The 17,135-nt window shown below is 57.4% G+C and overlaps 8 protein-coding genes across 8 annotated transcripts; 5 read left to right on the forward strand and 3 right to left on the reverse strand.

Annotated features, from left to right (window-relative positions):
- Window positions 1–1,541: 1,541 nt before the first annotated feature.
- On the forward strand, window positions 1,542–2,628 carry PG986_002581 (uncharacterized protein; the record flags this gene model as incomplete). Its single annotated transcript, XM_066838803.1, has 2 exons — window positions 1,542–2,058; window positions 2,117–2,628. The coding sequence occupies 2 exons, from the start codon at window positions 1,542–1,544 to the stop codon at window positions 2,626–2,628; spliced, it is 1,029 nt and encodes a 342-aa protein (XP_066703867.1).
- Window positions 2,629–5,281: 2,653 nt separating this feature from the next.
- Window positions 5,282–6,659, forward strand: PG986_002582 (uncharacterized protein; the record flags this gene model as incomplete). The annotated part of the gene is made up of 2 exons (XM_066838804.1): window positions 5,282–5,592; window positions 5,693–6,659. 2 exons carry the CDS (start codon window positions 5,282–5,284, stop codon window positions 6,657–6,659), a joined length of 1,278 nt encoding a protein of 425 aa, XP_066703868.1.
- Window positions 6,660–7,684: 1,025 nt separating this feature from the next.
- PG986_002583 (uncharacterized protein) lies at window positions 7,685–8,583 on the forward strand (the record flags this gene model as incomplete). The annotated part of the gene is made up of 4 exons (XM_066838805.1): window positions 7,685–7,856; window positions 8,009–8,133; window positions 8,213–8,423; window positions 8,519–8,583. The coding sequence occupies 4 exons, from the start codon at window positions 7,685–7,687 to the stop codon at window positions 8,581–8,583; spliced, it is 573 nt and encodes a 190-aa protein (XP_066703869.1).
- Window positions 8,584–9,210: 627 nt separating this feature from the next.
- Window positions 9,211–10,872, reverse strand: PG986_002584 (uncharacterized protein; the record flags this gene model as incomplete). Its single annotated transcript, XM_066838806.1, has 4 exons — window positions 9,211–9,635; window positions 9,795–9,976; window positions 10,178–10,495; window positions 10,790–10,872. The coding sequence occupies 4 exons, from the start codon at window positions 10,870–10,872 to the stop codon at window positions 9,211–9,213; spliced, it is 1,008 nt and encodes a 335-aa protein (XP_066703870.1).
- Window positions 10,873–11,285: 413 nt separating this feature from the next.
- PG986_002585 (uncharacterized protein) lies at window positions 11,286–12,103 on the reverse strand (the record flags this gene model as incomplete). The annotated part of the gene is made up of 2 exons (XM_066838807.1): window positions 11,286–11,594; window positions 11,672–12,103. The coding sequence occupies 2 exons, from the start codon at window positions 12,101–12,103 to the stop codon at window positions 11,286–11,288; spliced, it is 741 nt and encodes a 246-aa protein (XP_066703871.1).
- A 1,809-nt stretch (window positions 12,104–13,912) lies between these two features.
- On the forward strand, window positions 13,913–14,611 carry PG986_002586 (uncharacterized protein; the record flags this gene model as incomplete). Its single annotated transcript, XM_066838808.1, has 1 exon — window positions 13,913–14,611. The coding sequence occupies one exon, from the start codon at window positions 13,913–13,915 to the stop codon at window positions 14,609–14,611; it is 699 nt and encodes a 232-aa protein (XP_066703872.1).
- Window positions 14,612–14,645: 34 nt separating this feature from the next.
- PG986_002587 (uncharacterized protein) lies at window positions 14,646–15,164 on the forward strand (the record flags this gene model as incomplete). The annotated part of the gene is made up of 1 exon (XM_066838809.1): window positions 14,646–15,164. One exon carries the CDS (start codon window positions 14,646–14,648, stop codon window positions 15,162–15,164), a length of 519 nt encoding a protein of 172 aa, XP_066703873.1.
- A 324-nt stretch (window positions 15,165–15,488) lies between these two features.
- PG986_002588 (triose-phosphate transporter family-domain-containing protein) lies at window positions 15,489–17,034 on the reverse strand (the record flags this gene model as incomplete). Its single annotated transcript, XM_066838810.1, has 4 exons — window positions 15,489–16,177; window positions 16,263–16,631; window positions 16,793–16,860; window positions 16,922–17,034. The coding sequence occupies 4 exons, from the start codon at window positions 17,032–17,034 to the stop codon at window positions 15,489–15,491; spliced, it is 1,239 nt and encodes a 412-aa protein (XP_066703874.1).
- Window positions 17,035–17,135: the final 101 nt, after the last annotated feature.

The following is a 17,135-nucleotide window of genomic DNA, read 5'->3' on the forward strand; positions in this document are numbered from 1 at the left end:
CGATTCGAACGCCAATCATCCCATTCCATCTATAGAACACACATGCAAAAGCCCGAGTATGTAAGCCTACTGATGATCATCGATGATCGATCTGGATTAGACTGGGAGTGTATTGCTATGATACGGGCCCCTCCAAACAACACCACTCTCGTTACGGCTGGTAGCGAGCGATGCTAGCGATGCACGCTCCGGCCAACCCACGATGTGTTGTTCCCATTAAAGGTGGGATGGGGCTTCCAGAAGCGGGCTAGCTGGGCCACAGCCTGGACATCGTACGTTGAACGGCCCCGGCCACTTGGCATGCTACTCTGCCATTCCTGCTTTGGGCTCTGGTGGTTTCTCGGCACTGCTTCTGCTACAGAACTCGAAACCTTAGACGGACCTGTCTCTTCACACCGTCCAACGCCTGCCTGCCCCAGTACTGCCCGCCCGCCTGCGCTGCTTGGGCGCCAGAGACTGAGAGTGCTGTGCTGGGCCGCTTGGAGCCTTGGCCCGACTTACTTCATTTTATGAATTAACCAATCCCCAATATAGCCCTGTCCGCCTGCCTCTGCCGCAACCGTCGAGAACCATCTTCGGCTCTACATGCCTTCGCTTGGCTACTGCCTCAGGTCCCGGCAGACAGGGTCCGACCTGATCCAGATTGAGGACCGGTGCTACCTCTCGAGCCTCCTGCCTTCGGTCTTCTTTCTTCTTCGCCCCTGTCCAGGCCGTTGAGGCATGCCGTCCCGTCCACTTCGGACGAGATGATGCTGGGGCGCTCTGGGGCGCTCAGGGTGCAAATTTCCAATTGAGTTAACCTTGTGGCGGATCCGCTCGTTGCTCTACTGCCGACCACACCTCCTCCATGTCCCTTTCCTCGTCGCCCTGGGACTTGGTGCTTGGGGCACTTGAGCCTCCTTGTGGAGTCGGCTAATCCTAACCCCTCGCCGCCTGCCAGGGGCGTCGTCCACCAATGGCGTATTGTGTCGTGGGAACCGCCTCCGGCCAGCTTGAGCCCCCATTGGCTGCCGCTCGGGGTCTGCGTGGGATGCAGTTCTGTTCATTTTCCGCTGGCCCCATGGCCGAACCCACCTCCATGCGACGGGAACTGTTGGAGATGGTCGTGTTTGATTGGGAGCACGCTACCAGCAACCCCGACCAGCCCTGGACGCTGGCCGTTCTCCACGCCGCTACCCGCCAGACTTTGCTCGGCATCCTGTCTCGACTAGCCCTCCAGCAACTACTGTGGTCCCACTCTGAAACCCGACAGCTCGTGAGAACTTGCGAGCAACGCGTATATAGCTGGTCATGCCTTACCATCATCGTCAGTTTTGTCCTTCTCGTTCTCCACGCCGATTCTCTTCATCTCTCAGCAGTTCACTTCTGTCCTTGTGCAATCCTGTGGATTAGCCTCGTCTACCTTCTATTCTTTCTTTTACATACTTACGCTGCTACTAGCCTTGTATTCACTAAACCCGTTCCGTCCCTCTTTTTCGATTATTCCCCGGTGCCGGACACTCCTTCCGCTTATTTCCCCCAATCAAAACCAAACAAACAAGATGTCTTCCTTCAAAGTCCTTTCCTTGGCCGCCCTCGTGGCTGTTGCCCAAGCACACTCCCAGCTGCTCAAGATCCAGGGCAAGGCCGGCTCGCCCGCCTCGGTCGGTCTCGGTGTTGACCCCAACATTGCGCGTAACTGCACAACCATCAACCCCTGCCAGCAGGACTCGACCATCATCCGTGATGCCGAGATCAAGCAGAACATTGTCAACGAGTGCGGCCGCAACGAGATCATCGGCAACATCGACATTGGCGAGAACACCGAGAACGCCATTGCCGCCGGCGCCGTGACGGAGGCTGGCCCCGGTGAGAAGCTCACCGTCACCCTCCACCAGGTCAACGCCGACGGTGCCGGCCCCTACGCCTGCGACCTCATCGAGCAGGGCAACACTGGTATCATCACCCAGAACCTGACTGTCCAGAACAACGTCCCTGGTGCCAACGGCTTCTCCCAGGAGAAGTTCAAGGACTTTGAGATGACCGTCATCATGCCCCAGAAGTTCGACTGCACTGGTGGTAAGTAACACTTGTACTCTGATTCTATCTGGTCTCACGTTTCTAACATGCTCCATAGCTTCCACTGGTAACATCTGCACTGTCCGCTGCCGCAACAACGCCCAGGCCGGTCCCTTCGGTGGCTGCTTCCCCGTCAAGCAGGCCAACAAGCAGGCCCAGACCAACAACGCCAAGACGATCCCGACCAAGTCCAACATCGCAGCCGTCTCTGCCCAGCTCGCCGTTGACCAGAAGGACTTCGCCGATGCTGTCGCTGCCAACCAGAACGCCGGTACCCCCGAGGCCAAGAAGGCCGACGAGGCTGTCAAGGCCATGCTCGCCCCTGTCTCTTCCGGCACCTTCCCCACCCAGACCGTCCCCGTCGAGCTCGGTCCCGCTGCCACTGCCCCTGCCAACAACAACAACAACGGCAACAACGGGAACTTCGGTGGCAACCGTGGCGGCAACAACGGCGGCTTCGGTGGCAACCGTGGCGGCAACAACGGCGGCTTCGGTGGCTTCCCCGGTGCCAACCGCAACAACAAGCAGCAGAAGCGTGACATTCTCCGTGCTCTCCGCATGGGCAACTAAGTGTTTCTCTTTGCTTGGGTACAACGGGGTGTTGGTGGATTCACTGCCTGTCACGATAACGAGAAGGGGGCGCCAAGTGTTTGATTTTCATATATCTTGTCTGCTTGTGTGTGTGTGTGTGTGTTTGTACAATTTCGGATTTTTGTCAAGCCTTAACAAAAGAAGGGAAGATAGAACGAACGAGGAAGAAGATGGGGAGAGATCGAATTTTGGTCCGACGCAAGTAACGCACACCCGGGAAATACCAGCAGGATTGGGAAAGTCGCTTTTTACATTTTCTTAGATTATCAAGCGAGAAATCGATAAAAGAGACGATGGACGAACCTTTGCCAAGTTTTTTTCCCTTAATTGCATTTTGCGAAGAGAGACGAAGAAAAAGGGACATATAGAAAGTGTTTGCATAGCGTATAGAATCTGTTTTCATATTGTATTATAATCTCCTAACTGCACCATCATCAACCTTGCCATCTACACTGCCACGAGTGAAAACATCTACACCGAGATATGTGCAACATTAGGTCCCATGGTTCACTGCTCAGCGAACCAAGACCACCAACCGTCACTATTGTTGCCGAGACGTCAACGTCAACGTCAACGCCGACCCTGGCCCCCATAAAACAAGCAAGAATGCGGGAGGGCATGAGAGATGGAATCTCACTGCATCTGCTCATCTGCTGTGCGTGTGCGTACATGCAGCTTCAGCGCCGCCCGGGCAGGTCGAACGAACTTGGCATCTGCGCAGACAAGCCCAGGCAATCAGCCAACAACCCCCTTCCACCCATCTTGAATGGCACTCTCCACGGAAGGGTGGCATTCCAGTTGCTTAGCATCCATTGGGTGTGTGCGTGCGTGCGTACGTCTGTGTTCGATCGTCATGACCGACCGACCGACCAACCTACTACTAGAACGAATGAATGGCACGCACGCACACCCACACTAATACATTCACTTCACTTCGGGCATGCGGTATGTTCGGGGCCTACCGATCTTCATTTCTCACTCCAACCCACACACACTATACGGACGATAGACATGTATCTCAAACCAAAACTGGGCGCCGTTTGAGCTTTCTGTGGAGAATTCGATTCGGCGGTTTTCTTGTTTTGTTTTCTTCGTTGCGGGTGGTTGGTGGTCTTGCGTCGTCCCGACTTGCGACATCGCGTAATTTGTGCTGCAATATGCGTACGTACAACATGCGCACACTCGCACTATTTTTGGTCCCTGCCACCCACTCCCCTCCGCGAAAATTGGCACCATCCCCATGCCATGCGCGCGGCAAGGCATGCGCATGCGGCCTTGGTTGGATGTGCATTATATGCATACACATCCCGGCCGAACGTCAGACGCGGCGGGCGGGCAGATCTGAAACAATGAGCGCCCGTGGCGTTTTACATAAAATAGGCAGGGCAGGGGCGCGCGCGAGACGAGCGAGACGATCATGGGGCCAAGAAAACGAACGAACCATGATGGGCAGGCAGGACGCCGCCAAAACGGGAAAACAACGGCCAAAAAACTGCCAAAACGAAACGTTAGGCTCCCCTTTCCCTTGGGCCGGGCCAAGCATGAATTGTTTCTGCTTTGTTTTTTTTCCCTCGATTCGTTTTGCCTTCGGGCGCGTGTCAGGGACCGGTAGCGGTAGTTCAAGCGCAGATGCGGCAAATGGGAATGGTCTGGGATGAGGGATTGAATTGACTGATTGATTTCGAGGTCACATCTACAGGGGGGATCAGGAGGATGTTGGGGAGGGAGTGGTACAGACGGCATGTGCCACCATCCCCCATGTACGTCATTTCGGGGATGGACACTGCTCATGTCCGCCGTCCGTCCAAAAGAAGCAAGCGTCCGTGTCCAACGGCGACGGAGTAAAGCCCGGTCGGGGTTTTCAAGATCATGGACAGACACCAAGGCGCCTGCTTGCTTGTTGGGTAGGTAGCCTTGCTTCTTGGCCTTCATGGAACTCTGGGTGTTGAAACCTTCCCTGGCTGAAATCGAAGCACGCTGTACGCACCTAATCCCAACTGGGCCAGCCTCTCTGGCCTGACTATGCCGCTTACACGTCTCGCTCCTCTACACCATGCCATCATCACCATTATGGTGTTCAAGTCAAAACGCGTTCGCCTGTTTATCCCAAATTCCCAGCGATTAGTCCAGCGCGCCTCACGTAACCGTGTGGCGAAAAACAAGCGCCGCCATTAGGTGCTATTTAACTAGCAAGCTAGTAGTTCGTTGAGCGTACACCGACGTGGCTGCTGATCTTTCTTCTGTTTAAAGTAACGCGCAGAACTGCCACCCCTTCAATTGCAACCCGTCCGGCTAAAACCACACTCGCATTCGCGTATCAGCATGCCTAACATGCATCGCGTGTATCGAATTTTTGGGTTTTCACTTTACCTGGATTCCCATTGGCGCTACTGCGCCACGAGGCAGCTGAAGTGCTAGCATGCTGTGGGATTCGTGTAGATGGGCTCGATTGAATGTGGAAAGGTTGGTTTTCAGCTTCGGCCAGCTTTCCACAATGTCCCTGCATGTCATAGGCCGTGTGAAGAAAATGGGATTTCGATGCAATCGTTGACCTATCCGGTCATACCACCACGCCGCCTCCGCCGCCCGCTGAACACACATACATCGACCGATCAATCCAAAAAGATCCAAGATGGCGCACGACGAGAAGAAGAAGAAGAAGTTCAAGGCCATCATCATCGGCGGCGGGCCCGTCGGCATGTACCTCGCCCACGCCCTGCCAGAAACCGGCATCGACTACGTCCTGTGCGAGAAGCGCGACAGCATCCCGCCTCCGACAGCCTTGGGCCTCTTTCTCTGGCCCCATGGGCTCCGGCTTCTGCACCAGGTCGGTCTCATTGACCAGACCGAGGCCATCTCGTCCTCGCTCACCAAGATCACACACGTGGGACCAGAGGGTGACATCGTCCGGGATTACAGTGGCTTCGGATTCATTCAATTAGCGTAAGTACCTATCGATCGCACTTGCACGGGGATATCGAAATATGTAGAAAAGCGTGACGGAAGGGCGTTGCTTCAACGTATGACTAACCAAAGCATGCAGGCATGGCTACCCGGTGCGCATGTTCGACCGCGCCTCTCTGGGCAAGATGCTCTACGACACCCTGCGCGCACCCGAGACGCACATCTGCACGAACAAGCAGCTGGTCGAAATCGAGCGGCGGGTCGGCGGCGTTACCGCCATCTTCGCCGGCTACCGCGCCGTGTTCGGCCGAGCGCCCATTCCTCAAAGCCAACAGGGCACTTCTTCTTCCTCGTCTTCTAAGTCTCTTCTACAGCCTGAGCGACAGGTAGAGTTCCACCGCGACGGCGCGCTGCTCCAGCTCTTCACGTCGAAGCACGAGGTGCATTTCATCAGCTACCTGAAGCTGGACCAGTCCCGCCGCGAACGCAGGGGATTCAGCACGGACATCGACGAGGCCGACGAGGCGATCGCGCCGTGGCTCGACACTCGCGTCGCGCAAGACGTAACATTCCGTGACCTATGGCAGACCAAGGCCGCGGCGGGCGGCGCGAACTTAGATGAGGGCGTGGTGCGGATGTGGAACTGGGGCCGCATGGTGCTGGTCGGCGACGCCGCGCACAAGGTCCTGCCGAACCAGGGCATGGGCGCCAACGGCGGGATGGAGTCGGCGGCGTCGCTCGTGAACCAGCTGACGGCGCTGCTGCCGCACGAGCCGGAGCCGAACACGGCCGAGCTCCGGCAGGCGTTCGCGGCGTACCAGGCTGAGCGCCAGGGGGCCATGGCGGCGTATCGGCGCATGGCGCGCGACGAACTGGACGGTTGGACCCGCAGTGGAGGAGCAGGAGGGCCCCCGCTCGACGCACTGCGCGCGGCGGACGTGCTCATCAGTCCCATGGTCGCTCGCGCCGTGAGGCTGGATGCGGTGCCCTTTCCTGAGGAGCGCAAGCGGGTTCTCGCCTTGGGTGTACAAGGTGCCTGCGGAGGCGGCGAGGGCGGCGGGGGGTGGGCCGAGATTGTGAGGAGGATGGTAGGCGCCAATGGGTAATCATCGCAGCCTGCTGCTCGTTGGTTATACTGCCACACGGCCATGGTCCACGATATTAGGTACATACATGGGAACAAAGCGCCCGAAATAGATCTGGTGCATGTAGCTAGATGCATCTTACACATAGACAACATCCCCAGAAGAGGAGTTATTATTGTTCCGAAAAAGAAAACATGCAGCCGGGGTGGCACCGACAGTCGCCCACATTGTGTTCGTCGGGCTTTCGGCTCACTGGCCTGCTTTCGGTTAGGCTCCGTACGGGACTATCGAAATATGTGCTTCTGCCAGGCCGGGAACGAACCAATAGGCCCGCGGCGGCTCGGCTCGGCACGGTAGCACACGAGAAGCGATGACGTCTCTATGGGTTGCGTCTTTGCATGAGAGCTGAATAAAGCATCTCGTGTCGTTGCACGTTGGCTCGGATGAATTTTTTGAAAGAAGCTGCTCGACCGATCACCTGACGGTAAGCAGTAAGCGCTGCGACACCTACCCGCCTGACTAGATGTGGTTGATAGGCCGGGTTCCCCGTATCGCCTCGTCGTGCATATGCCGGGGCTGGCATTACCTACCGCATGGGGAAAGCCTGCAGGATAAATTATAGAACGTTGACACCTGCGACTGGACGCCACCCACAGAGGCGGCAACCACTCCCCCGCCCTCAGTCTTTCACTCGGAGCGTTGCAAATCCCCCAGGCTGCAGGCTGACAGGGATCCTGGGGTTGCATTCTATCGAATAGTGCAGCCTTAGCTGGGCTCGTATTCCCAACTGCATTGCAGTAGGCCAACGTCCCAACACCGACAGACAGGCTAATGCGAGTTTGGAATGCAGGCCAATAATAAAAAAGTCCCACGATGTTGATTATGTCTATAAAGGGTCAGCAAATCTCACCTGCTTTCTCTCTTAAGGCTGGATGAGACATGCATCTTGTGTATTGATTTCGTCTTCGACCCTCTATTCTGACATTATATTTCTCCAAGCCCTTGCCAATATCCAAGTCTAATCTAAGAGTCCAGATATATACAGCATGTTCTTCTCGGTTGTCTCAGCAGTTGCCATCTCGGCCGGTCTCGCTCTCGGCTGCGAGATCCCGGCCGAGGCGCCCTCGAAGAACATCCCCGGCGGCTTCTTGATCCAGATCCAGAGCCCGGACTTCCCGGCCGCCGATGGGCACTTCATGAACACATGGCTTTGGGGAGGTAAGTCAAACCCCCTGATCCATCCGTACTTGTCTTTGGTTGCGTGAGAAGATATCACACAGACAGAATCCATTAAACAGCCCCTGGTGTTGTCCCGCGCGGTTGGGATGACGAGAATGAGGAAAGCTGACTGACATGGGCACAAATTGTAGGAGGCGACTTCCACCTCTTCGTGAGCCCGGCAGGCAACACCACCGACACCTTCACCCTGGTCGACGGCGTAATCACGCTGCCCCTGGACCCGATCCGCCGTGCCGTTATCAACGGCGAGTATGAGGTAAGAGCACTCGCATAACCGCCCGTAGCATCGAGATATTGTAGTGCTGATGATCTTCCTATATCCCGTGGCTGTCCAGCCCAAGGACAACACCACCAAGATGTTCATGACGGAGCGCGGCGACCCCCGCGGCGTCTTCGACGTCGCCTACGGCTGCAACCCCAGCGACGACTCGCTGCAGCTCGAGCTCGTCACGCCGGAGCAGGGCACCACCGGCGTCAAGGGCAACATGGGTGTCAGGCCGTTCAATGGCGATTTGGATTTCCGCTGGCAGCCTATTGGGACCACGGGTACGTCTATTTTCTAGCGTTCCTGCCCTAATCCCCATTCCTGTCCGTCAATTGGTATGCTCCTGACGGGACAAGCTTACTGATGCGGCATATAGTGTCTGACTCGGATCGGCCGTGGCACAAGGTGACGTTGGTTGTCCGGCCTGCTGCCTCTGCTTGAGGAGCGCCGACCGCCACAAAGGTTGGCTAAGCAAGCCATGTTTACGTACGGAATAGGGTAAAAAATAGGATGAGAACTAGTCGAATTTGCGAAGCAGTGTAGTTGAGCAGGGTTTGCAAAAAGTAGAAAAATAGAAAATCAAAATTGGGCAAAATGTTAGCATCTCTTGGTTTCGATCCAAGGACCTCCGGGTTATGAGCCCGGCGCGCTTCCCCTGCGCCAAGATGCTTTTTGTATGTGGGTTGGAGGATCTGAAAATATTGACATTTATTAGAGATTATGGCCTTGAAGTGCTTATTGACAGAAGAATAGGATGGGCGGTTGCATCGTTGCCTCGGTATCTGGACCGTGGTTGCCTTGTTGGCTGATTGCCAAATCATGAGATCTTATGAGTACTGCCGCTAAGGACACCAGTCTCTAAAGGGCAGTGCCACAGAAACATGTGTGATGCAAATAAGGAAGTCAGGGCCAACTCCCATATTAGTAGCTTGTCACGAAGAGAAAGAATGGCGCAACCGAGCTCTGTCAGGGGATAGTGTTTTTATTTATATGGAAATATCTCACTGTAAAAACCAATCATAGTTTCGTTTCAGTATGAAGAGGGTGACAGATCCCTTTCTCTCACGACTAATCACCAGTGCCCATGACTTCAGAAGAACTCAAGAACCAAAGTCCGTGCCCGCAAGCACCGGCTCCCACTCCCCTCAGCAGCGCCAGAGTACTCTCGCACTTCTCCCGGACGTCCGCGACCATGTCCACCCCAATCGGCAAGCGGAAGGGCACCTCCTTACCCGCGGCGCAGCCCTCGCGCCGGACCATGTCGACGAGGATGCGGACCAGCTTGTCCGGATCGCCCTGCTGCGCCTGGTCCTCCTCGGCGAGGTGCTGGATGAGCTCCTGAGACAATTCCGCGTACTCGGGAAACTTGGACGTCGCGGCCTGCCTGTTGCCCGCCGACAGCAGCTTGGTCCGGAACCGGCCGGGCTCCACCAGGAGGGTCCGGAGGCCGAGGTGTTGGGTTTCGGTTTCGTTGTGGAGAGCCTCGGCGATGCCTGTTTGAGAATGCAATTAGTTATGGCCTGTTATAAGTGATCTTGGAACGTAATTAGCGCGCCTAGATTCTTGAGACGCACAACTTCGCAATATTCTGCATTTGCCCCTGAAGAGGAGGGGGAAGGGGTAAAAGGGGGGTAAGTAGACGGACGGCTTACCACCAAGAGCAGACTTGGAGCCGCAGTACGGGCTAACACCGCCGTCCCCGATCCACCCCGCCCTAGAGCCGATGAAAATGACCGTACCGGACCGTCGTTCCCGCATGTGCGGCAGCAAGGCCTTGGTGACCATGATGGCGCCCAAGACGTTGGTCTCGAATTGGGCCAGGTAGTCTTTATATCTGCAAATGCCATATGTGTTAGTTCTAGTGCCATAGTGATATCGAAGTCGAAATAGAAAAAGAAGAACAAGAGAGAACTGTGCGGGAGAACACACGAAAACAGGTTACTGCCAAAAAGGGGCTACTACGGACCCCTTAAGGGACGGAGAAGCCATGTGACGAGCACTCCAAATACGAACAAAGAAGAGTAACATAACTTACTCCAGATCCTCGAATATCCCCACAGCGAGAAACGCCGCATTATTCACCAGCACGTCGACGCGCCCGTGAACAGCAATAGCCGCGTCCGCAGCGGCCTGGATGGCGGCCTGGTCATCGGTGACGTCGAGCTCGAGCACGGACGCGCCCGCCCGCGCGAGGGCGCTCAGCTTGGTCGCGGCGTCGGGACCTCGCACCGAGGCGACGACGGGGTCGCCGCGGGCGAGCAGGTGCTGGGCCAGGCGCTCGCCGAGGCCCGAGGTGCAGCCGGTGATGAGCCAGACAAGGGGTGGTGGTGGTGGTATTGGCCATGGTTTGTCACTTGGGTATGAGTGAGAGGATGGTTCTCGGGTCTATTCAAGGTGTAATAAGCTTGGGGGGCGGTAGGCGCTTGAGAAAAGGGGCGTGAGCAGAGATGGCCCCAGGAGCAGAAAGGCGGCACATATATATACTTTTCAGACACTACTGACAATGGTTAGGAATGACTCATTCTCATGCCTTTGATTTTCCCTCATGGTCCCCATGGTCCCCATGTCGGGTGGCAGCGCGTGAAGTCCGGCGTTGGCCGCTCGAATGTCCGCTCGGGGCGGACATCTGCACGGGCGAGAAGCGGACAAATCGGACGCCACCTGGAGCGGGCCGGAATGTGCGCCAATACGGTCGCTATACAGCGATCCGCCAATCTGCGGCTCACGCATAACGGCCTAAAGCCGTTGCAGGTGTTTCGGATATATGCTTACTAACCTATCTATTTCTTGATTGGGTAAGTAGGTAGTGAATGAGTCGACCTCAGGAAGGCAATTGCCAGGCTCTTACTTAGAAGTCGGCCCCTGCTACACAATGCACCTTTGAATACATTGCCCCAATTACGTGCACGTAGGAGACGCCCCAGCGAAGTTGTGCCAAAAGGCGAGGTTGAAAGAAGTCAGACACCAGAGGGTCACGGCATTCACGATCGCCTGCGGGTACGGATCCCGACACGATGTTCTGAAGTTTGGTATCATTCTATTAGTCATAAACATTTGCCCCTCAGGGTCATCCGTTACCGTCTCTCTAACAATATATACATCTTATCTTGACCTCATAACAACATCCAGGAAGCAAAGGTGCCCTATCCGAAGAACGCAGCCCCCGGCGCCCGCCGCGCGCCCACCGGCGTGCTGTCGTAGTCCCGGTTGTTGAACAGAGGCGACGCCGCCATCTCGTCCCGGTGGGCGCCCGCCTGGTCCTCGGGACTCGGGCTCCGGTACTCGGTGTCCTGCTGCTGGAACGGCTGCTGCTTGGGCGTGGAGACCTGGACGAAGTTGCCGTTCGCGTGGGGGAACCCGGCCGCCGCCTCGACGTCGCCGGCCTTCTCGTACTGGCCGCGGTCGCGGGCGGCGAGGCGCTGGTGGTGGGTGTACTTGGCGCTGACGCAGAGCTGAGGACACACGGGTTAGTACTGAGCTATGATTCGTGGAAGGATGCGGTCGCGATGCACGCATGGGTGAGACTTACCTGCACCAGGGCCGTGACCAGAAGCGCGAGCGACAGGATGAAGTTGGGCCAGGGGAACCCGGCGCCCCGCCGGACGGCGACGACGTCGACGGCGATCATGGCGGCCCAGCCGAGGGCCTTGAGGCAGGCGAAGGCGAGCACGACGGCCGGGTTCAGGACGCGGGTCGCGTAGAGCACGATCTCGACGAGGCAGAACAGGAAGGTCAGGACGGAGAAGGCCAGGACGATGGCGCCCTCGGCCCGGGCCAGGGCGACCACGTCCCGCATGTCGTACCCGTAGAACGTGACCTCGCCGAGCTGCTCCGAGTAGGCCGCGGTGATGAGCAGAAGCACGCCCGAGATGCCGAAGGCGATGGAGCCGCCCATCTGGATCATCCAGCAGGGCAGCAGCAGCCACTTGGACCAGAGGCCCTCGATTCTGGATCTAGCCATTGTGTTCGAAATGTAGTTCTGTAAACGAGATTTCTTTCTTTCTTTCTTTCTTCTCGTTCTGGAGAGGACGGGCTCAGTTGGTCGATGGTTGAAGGGAAGAAAAGACGGGAGTTCTTCCTTCAGGATGCGAAACGAGCAGGGTGGTGGTGGGGGGTCGTACAAGACTCGATGAGAAGGATGCCATCTCGACCCGACTTGTGGTGCGTCCGTCTCCTCATATATGCATGCTGAGTTGGTTCCTGTTGTTGGCACTTTGGTCCCAATGGGTTCCCACCTTGGTTTGCTGTGCCTTACAGCAACCATCGTCAAAGTCGCGCGTTAGCCTACGCCAAGCCGGCTGTGTCAGCGCCCTAGGACCCTCATCTCGCCAAAATGATAGAGATGATTGCGGCACAGAGAAAGAAGGCCCAAAAGGATGCTCCGCCGCGGCGGTCTGAAAGGTTGGGCTTCTGGTAGTCGGTCTTGGCTCGTTCCCACCCGCCGCCGCACTTGTCGCCTAAAGACGTTGGAGCCATACGGGCGGGCCTCTCAGCCTCTAAAGAGGAGGAGAAAAACAGCAACTAAAGATCGTGAGCCCCGTTGCCTTACTATATGCTGACCGTTCGATTTCCTTTTCCTGGATACGGGCTTGACAACTGGAAGCGCTAGCCCCAATTCGCATCGAGATGACAGTCTATACGCCGTATGCGGGCGGAGGCTGCATCTACACTCCCCTCTTTATGCTGTGTTCTCCCCCATGTATCCCTGGCTGGGCCTGGAGGGCTGAGTGGGCGGGAACCGAGTGTGTGGATCATTGAAGCGGAAGAGTTTGGCTTCAGCCACCCTGTGATCCCCCCGATCAAGTTTGACCGACATAGAAAAAGGCGATGGCTGCGTCGATAACATGGCATGCCATTCAAGCATCCGATTGATTCGAGAGGGGTCCTTGCAGAGCGATGAGCTGTGTATTTATTGAAGATTGCACTCACGGCGGCCACGGGCTATCATGTTCAAATGCCAATCAGCCCATTAACGGACCCGATTCATGAGTCGGCAGGGATCTCAAGATCAGAAATGTGCCGAATTTACTTACCACATTTTACTCCAAAAGAAAAAGACAAAAAAAAACAAGTTGGGATGAACAGAGCTTCAAGATGAGCCATCAGGTCTTGTATTTCCTCCGGAAGGAAATCGGCTCTGGTAGGTAGCACCCTGGATGCCAGAACGACCCGGCCAGTTGGTTCCCAATTGCCAGTGCATGACAGGGTTCTAGGCCGCTGCTACCCCCCCAAGCCTACCAGCTGACAAGTACCCAGCAAGCCCAGCAACGGCCTCTGCCTGTCAAGATGCCAATCCCTTGAGCCACTGTACACTCGAACATATTGCCCAAGTAAAAATATCACCATGGGTGCCAGTTGATGGTTTGCACGTGACGGATACCATTGCCCCAGGTGGCCGGTGGTGACCATCAAAGCTGGTTTTGTGAGGTATCGGTTGGTGACTCACGCGCCTGTCTCTTTCTTTTGACCCATAAACAATTTGAGGCTGACAAGAAACACAGCCCCCCTTTGCTGATCGAGCACAAACGCTTTATCCAAGCTTCCTGCCAAGAAAGAGGCTAGATGTATCTACTTAGTAGGTAAGATGTAGGCTGCTGCCTGCCTTGAGCTCAGCTTTCGCCTAGAATGGTTATGTTGATCTGCACTCTAGTTCAATCGTGTAGCTTTATTCTTGACACAGAACTAGAGAAATAAAGACCTGTGTCGCATTTTGGTCCTGGTTCCAACAACCTATTCCTCTTTACTCAGCTCATCACAGCAACCTGGCAACATGGCCTCCTCCCCCAGCAACCGGTCAACCACGGCGGAGCTGGTCGCCGCCGCCCGCCCCACCACCGCCAACTCCACCAGCAACTTCGACCCCCGCGTCGTCGCCCAGGACGCCCAAGCCACCCGCATCGTCGTGCACCGACGCTTCCCGCGCCTGGTCGAGGACTTCCTCGCGTTCAAGCGCGCGCACGGCAGCCGCGTCGAGAAGGCCCTGTACTCCTCGAAAAACAAAGACGGCGAGAGCTGGACGTGGCGGTGGCAGGTCGCCCGCCTCCTGGCGATGCGGCCCCTCGTCTTCATGGGCGGCGACGACTACACCGTCCTGCCCAACCACCTGGAGCTCCGCGGCGCCGCGGACGAGTGGGACCGCGTCGGCACCGACGCCGAGTCGCGGAACCGGCACTTGAAATTGCGCGACCACCTCAGCTACGACGAGATCATGCTGGGCTCGCTGCTGGGCGTCTCGGGCCCCAGCCACTTCATCAACGACGGCAGCCGCTACAACCGGGCCGAGGTCGACGAGCCGGGCACCTTCGAGCCCCGGGGCGTCATCGCGGGCCTCGTCGGCGCCCGGTTCGAGCGCGAGCGCGAGGAGGATGGACCGCCGGCTCATACTTCCCTCGGACCACGACAAGATCCCCCTCGAGCTCGAGGCCGCGTACGAGCGCTTCTTCGGCTGCCCGTTGTACACCGCACCTAGCGGCACCTTCGACTCGCGCCTGTACCAGGCCCGCATGTCCATCACCTTCGACATCCTGCTGCGCGAAGCCATCGACCGCGCCAAGGCCGCGGGCCGCAAGGCCTACGTCTACGTCGTCGGCCTGGGTCTCGGCGTGTGGGAGTACGACAGCGAGCAGCCGGGCTGGTACGTTGACGAGTTCCACCGGACCCTGACCACGATCCCGCGCGAAGAATTGCAGCACCTCGGCACCATCGAGATCGCGTGGATCGACACGTCGGACAAGATGCAGCGCACCCTCGCGAACTGGGGCGCCTCGATCGGGATCGACATCCTGTTCTCGCGCCGGAACCCGGCCGCCAAGCTGCCGCGCGAGAAGGAGGACCAGCTCCTCGTGCTGAGCTACGCGTGGGATGGCAACTCCTACCCGGGCAACGAGTACTGGATCGGCAGTCTGGCTGGCTCGGGCGACCCGGCGGCGGCTTGCATGAGCACCATCAGCGAGCTGCATAACCCGGTGCTGAATCCGGACTACCTAGGCCGCATCAAGGTCCTTGGCGAAGGAGAGCCCTAGATTGCCTGGCCGTTTTCCAGCGGGAACAGGTAGCGTTTCCTCTATCACGATCAGCATAGCATTATGATACGTGGATGAACATGTGACTAGCAGGTAGGTAAAAGTAATACAATTACTGACCTCCTTACGCCTACCTAGACAGGGGAGGCAGGCAATTCTATCCACTGTACATTCACACCCAAGATTTCAATCGATAGAACTAGATGCGCTTTTGGTAATTATGTCCCACCGCTATTAACCCTCAAGAAGAGCGTCCCTCTGCGACCCGCGGAAACTCCCGCAGAACCTCTCCCGACCAGTCTCGGTCTAAGGCCAGCAACCCATTTACACCCCCTTGATCGCCGGGGGCCGGGTCGTCATGTACTCCGAATACTCCCCCAACGGGCTCGGCCCCCACAGCCAAAACGCGACGCCGCATCCACCGAGCGCGGCGAGCAGCAGCGTCCGGAGCCGGCCCGGGTACCGCTGCCGGTACTGCGCGACCTGCAGCCGCGCGTCGGCGACCAGAGCCTGCATCTTCTCGGCGCCGAGGCGGTAGTACACCAGGCCGCCGAGCGCGATGGCGTAGCCGAAGAATTGCTGCGCCATGACGGGGTCGCGGAAGAGGGCCATGGACGCCATGACGAGCAGGATGTCTTTGAGGACGCCGGACATGGTGAGGACGACGGCGGAGGTTTTGCCGATCTGGGATGGATTGGTCAACAATGATGATACTTGGAAGGTACGGTGACTTATGGATAAGGGGGCGAAACTAACCAGCAGTACGACAGCGACGTTCAGGAGGAACGCGACAAAGGCGTTGGCCACGAGTACAGGCACGCCGACGGCCGAGACGTCGGCCCAGCCCATGCGCGGCAGCTCGACGAGCGTGGTCAGGACGCCGTTGATGACGGCGCAGGCGGGGGCGTAGTAGTAGAGCGAGACCATGGGGTCCATCTTGAAGTCGGGCGAGCTCAGGAGCCGCTGCACCAGGACGAGACGGAGCGCCTCGAAGACGATGCCGCCGATTTGATCTAGAAGTTTGCCCACACGTTAACAGGGTGGTGTCCCGCAGCAGCAAGGAGGAGAAGAAGGTAGCAATAGAGCGGTGGCGCGTACAGATGAAGCCCAGCAGGTGGAACTTGATCTCCCCGAACGACGCGATGACGACGCCCAGGACGATGACGGACACGTTGGCCAGCACTTTCAGGTTGGGCGGCGCGATGCGGAAGAGCCAGGTCGTCAGTAAGGTGGCGACCGAGTTGGTCGCCTTGAGCATCTGGATGAACGAGACGCTCAGGTACAGGTACGCGAGGTTGCCGCAGATTAGGCTCAGGCTGAACAGGACGCCGATGGGCACGATGGCGCGGCGGTACGTTTCGGCGGTCATGGGGACCTTGTGGCGCGAGTCGAGCAGGCTGGTAAAGCGCGCCATGAGCTGGGTCATGGCGGTGGAGAAGACCATGTGCCAGGTGGTCAGGAACATGGCTGGGGAGATGCTGTTAGTATCTCGTAGCGGCGATGTATCCGGCTGGATGCGGGCAGCGGGTTACTCACGGAAGTCTGGAAAGAAGCACGCCGGTCAGAATCTGGCATCAGTGTGGTTTGAGGCGTTCGCAGGTCCTTGGTATGGGCCCGAGGACACTTACCGAACTTGGCCGAGGCGAGAACCCATTTGTTGAACAAGATGACGCTCGAACTCATGGCAATCCACAGGCTGCAGCGTTTAAGCAATTAGTCGCAAGGTCGGCTGTCGGAAGCAGAGGCTAGATACGCACATGATGTAGAGCGCCGGGTGCAGCCCGCCATCCTTCTTCTGCTCGGCCGGGAGGGTTGCGGTGCCGGACTCGAGCTTCCGGTCGGCATCGTTCGAGTCCCGATTGACGGCCATAGTTCCTTCGTGCTGCGTTCGGCAGTACGAGCGCTTGACAGTGGTAGCAAGACGGCCGACTGCTTGAAACAAGGCCAGATGTTTTCGAGGTCTTGTGTTGC

Source organism: Apiospora aurea (genome assembly GCF_038362705.1).
Source record: "Apiospora aurea strain CBS 24483 chromosome Unknown utg000002l_segment0_segment0, whole genome shotgun sequence".
NCBI lineage: Eukaryota > Fungi > Ascomycota > Sordariomycetes > Amphisphaeriales > Apiosporaceae > Apiospora > Apiospora aurea.